Here is a 3,674-nt window from a genome sequence, read left to right on the forward strand (position 1 = left end):
GCTCAAACTCAAAGATAACACATCTGTATCTTCTTTCTATGATATCTTGCAACATCCCCACAACCTTGTATGGTCTGGTCGACCCAGTGTGAATGATTAATCTTTGGCAGTACAATGGACGATCTTGTGATTGGATTGCATATCAACAGTCTAGGCATCTCATCAACATCTAAGCAAGAATAATACATCTCCATGAGAAGTATCCATAGGAGACAACCGGCCAAAATGGTTCACCACAACGATGGATCAGGGCTTGGCCTTGACGGAAGCAATCCTCCAAGTCTAAAATGTAGCCAGAGACTTATTCTCTCTCCTTGCTAGTCGATCCAGATATGATATGTCAGCTCTTCCATGACGGGACGGGAGATGAGCCCACATCGAGATCTCCACAGGCTTGCTTTCGGACTGGGATCTATTTGCAACCTAAAAGCTTAAACCAATAGGTTGTTAAACCATTGTCTCTTATAAATCAATGGATTTCCTCTCAACTTTTTCATGTGAGATTATCACCAACACTCGCCCTTACCATTCTTCTTATAGAAGAGAAACCATCTGAACAGATACTATATAGATCTTTCCTATCGTATTTGCTATATACGTGGGAATTAAACACTCGGATTTGTTGGAGATACTCTTCTTTTCTTTTCTTTTTTAGAAGGGAAGTCCATGGTTTAATGTAATAAAATAGAAATCTTTGTAATTGAAAAAAAAATAGAAATCTTAATATCTAATAAATGAGTACGGGTAATCCCACTGGTACTCGATCCTGAAATCTTGGTTACCAAGCGAGAGTGTGCGTCAATGCGCTACACTCTCTTTGATACACTGGGCGAATTTAGATATGCTTTGTTCCGAGAATTTGGACCCGAATCAAATAAATGGATGTTGCAATATCGGTCGTTGAAAAAACTAAAAAGGGATAGTGGCCAAAAATAAGAAACTAATTAAAAAGGGATACAACTTTGATAAAATTTATATATTGTGGAAGAGAGGAAATAGAGATTATTTACGTTGTGATTAGACGAGTTTACGGGATAAATAATATTTATTGTATTGAGTGAGTCGATTACAAAGGGGTCGACTTTAGCTATTTTAGTTCAGTTTTTGTGTTCTACTTGTTGCACAGAAATCATGTAATTGACGAGTTCGAACGGCGTTGCTATAGCTAAATGTATGCAAATTTATCCCATATGATAGTCCGTCAGATGGACTGAATTAAAATTAAAAATAACTGCCATGAATTTCTCCAACAAACATATGAGTTTAGAGCAGCATGAGGTTGAATTGCCAGTTCAAGGCCGAGTTTTTCGCAAGTGAGGAATTTTAGATTGTATGTAGATCATTGAAAAGTCAAATCCAAATAAACATAGTTGAGATAAATAAGGTCGGATTCTAAAAGAGAAGTTGCAATGTCATGATTGATAAAAGATGGATTTTTTTTTAAATTTTAGGATTCTTATACTTGTAATAATTAGATATTATGAGATTTTAAAAAATTAAAAATAGATATAGATACATCTAATTTAAGAGTTTTTCTTGTAAAAATATAAAATTGGAATAAACTAGATATTATGGATTTTGATTTGCTTTAGGATTTGATTATCTTATTTGTTTTTATCTTAATTTTTCTTCGTCACTCGCAATTTTTATCCGTCACTTGCCAAAGATAAAAATCTCTCAATCAAGATATTTAATGAGCCTCGACTAATACAGTTTAAGTTGGACCGATTCATTAAAAGATAGAAATCTCTTAATGAAGGTTTTAGATTATTATTATTTTTTGTGAACGACTTTGATTTTCTTTAGGAATCTTTTAGGATTTGATATCCTTTTTTTTTTAAATCCAAATTTCCCTCCGTCTCCTCAACAAAACTCTGCTCAATTCCTCCTCGTCATCTTCCGTCCACCGCTCCTGCCTTCCCCTACCCTGGCGACGGCGATTCTCTCCGAGCACTGGGCATCCCCTCCAGCGATCTCCAAAACACCGAAGCCTTCACTTCCCCTGTGCAGCAGCCGCAGCAAGTAATTCCAACCTGATCCCCGGCCAGTTGGTCCGCGCGAGAGCCGTATCCTGAGCCTAATCTTGAGAAATCTGGAGAAGGTGACCCCCTTTCCGGCGGTTTCATCAACATCATGGCAATCGAGAGCTCTGCGATAAAAGAAAACTTGGGTCATCAGAGCATGGATTTAGACATGGAAGATGTGGGCGGCCAGGGCGAGGGGAAGGAACAGTCACAGACGAGTGAAGGTAAGGATTACTCTGAGCTTCAGGGCGCCGAATCCGATGCTGTGGTTGTCGAATTCGATGTATGTAACTGTAGCCACTCTGTGCCTTGCTTCCTTAGGAGAGTTTTGAGAGAAGAACTAGGTGAATATGGGAGTGGACATAGACTTTTAGTCCTTGCAATTCACGCGGTTATGTTAGGATCTGGGTTTGTCAGGTTCAACTCGGCTACCCGAACCCGGGCCGATCGTCTCCGCCTTCCTGATCAGTTGCTCTCTGCATCGTCCAACTTCCAGTTATCCTACTATACTCTGCCCGACCTCATTGCGGACGAATCGAATGAGGTCGAGAGCGTAATTCTAAAGTTTCGCCCTATAGGCCACTTACTGCTTGTTAGTGGGCATCTGGCCAAGGGAAAGTCGGATCTGCGTAGCACCTGTCTGGATGTGTTCAGGTTTGCTTCTCCTATGATAAGACTTAATACGGGCGAGTTGTGATAAGAAGGATGGAGCAAATCGTGGAGGATAATGTGAAGTTCTTGAATTCTGGAAGGTTGTGAAGGATCAGTTGGCATTGCCTCTTTTAATAGATCTCAGCGAGAGGGCTCATTTGCCACTCCCATCTTGTCTCATGCGCCTCCCGACGGAGTTGAAGCTTCAGATTCTGAAGCTTCTTGACATATACGACCTCCTACAAATGGCTCTTGTGAGCTCTGAGTTTCGGGGCTTGTCCTCGCATGGCGATGTGTGGAAGCAGAAGTTCCTCGCCGAGTTTGGCGATGTGAATGAAATGCAAGGTGTGTCGAATTGGTAACTCTTGTATGTGACGGATGTATAGGATGAGGAAGAGGGTAGGGAGGGACCGAGACCCCCTATGTGTAATCCGAGGAGATCCCCGTTGGCCGCCGGGACTAAGGTCCGCAATTTTCAGTCAGTTCCCTTGATTTACCCGTCACAATGTTGGGCGCAACTGCCACTCCAATGCTGGAGGATTGAATCGTTAGTTCTCGATCCAGGATCACTTGCTGACTTACCTTCTTCACAATAAGGTATTTGAGGACGGCATGTAGCTTACGTTTTTGCATATTATCTTTTGAGTTTTTCGGGCTTCTGGTTTACGTTTTTGCCATAGTTGATAGGTATAATTAATTTTACTTTCTTAGGAAACAAGGAAGGGGTTGTCGGTACAGTCAAGTTCTACCAGCAGTTGCAACATCATTTCTTTAATAAAATTTCGAGCTCGTTTTACTAATTCCTTCTTTCCATGTGCGTCGGGGATTTTTGCTCCTGTTTTATGGGGGAACTAAATCAATCGATGCGGTGATTAAGGCTGCGTTTGGATTGAAAATTTGATTTTAGAATCATGATTTTGATTTTAACTTTACCCACTACACAATAAAAACACACGTTTCTCAAGTCAAATTTATAATACCATCTCATTTGTCATTTTC

General features: G+C 40.6%; 1 protein-coding gene across 1 annotated transcript; it reads left to right on the forward strand.

Moving 5' to 3' along the window:
- The first annotated feature begins 2,053 nt into the window (after nt 1-2,053).
- LOC116200381 (F-box protein SKIP22-like) lies at nt 2,054-3,431 on the forward strand. Its single transcript, XM_031531230.1, has 2 exons — nt 2,054-2,678; nt 2,752-3,431. Exons 1-2 carry the CDS (start codon nt 2,134-2,136, stop codon nt 3,035-3,037), a joined length of 831 nt encoding a protein of 276 aa, XP_031387090.1. The 5' UTR covers nt 2,054-2,133; the 3' UTR covers nt 3,038-3,431.
- Nucleotides 3,432-3,674: the final 243 nt, after the last annotated feature.

This window comes from Punica granatum, chromosome 3 (assembly GCF_007655135.1).
Source record: "Punica granatum isolate Tunisia-2019 chromosome 3, ASM765513v2, whole genome shotgun sequence".
Lineage (NCBI taxonomy): Eukaryota > Viridiplantae > Streptophyta > Magnoliopsida > Myrtales > Lythraceae > Punica > Punica granatum.

Excerpts from the sequence above, each read along its gene's own strand:
- LOC116200381 (XM_031531230.1), top strand. The coding sequence starts at position 2,134 with ATGGCAATCGAGAGCTCTGCGATAAAAGAAAACTTGGGTCATCAGAGC. Across the intron at positions 2,679-2,751 it reads ACCTGTCTGGATGTGTTCAG|ATGTGAAGTTCTTGAATTCT; the intron begins GTTTGCTTCTCC and ends TCGTGGAGGATA.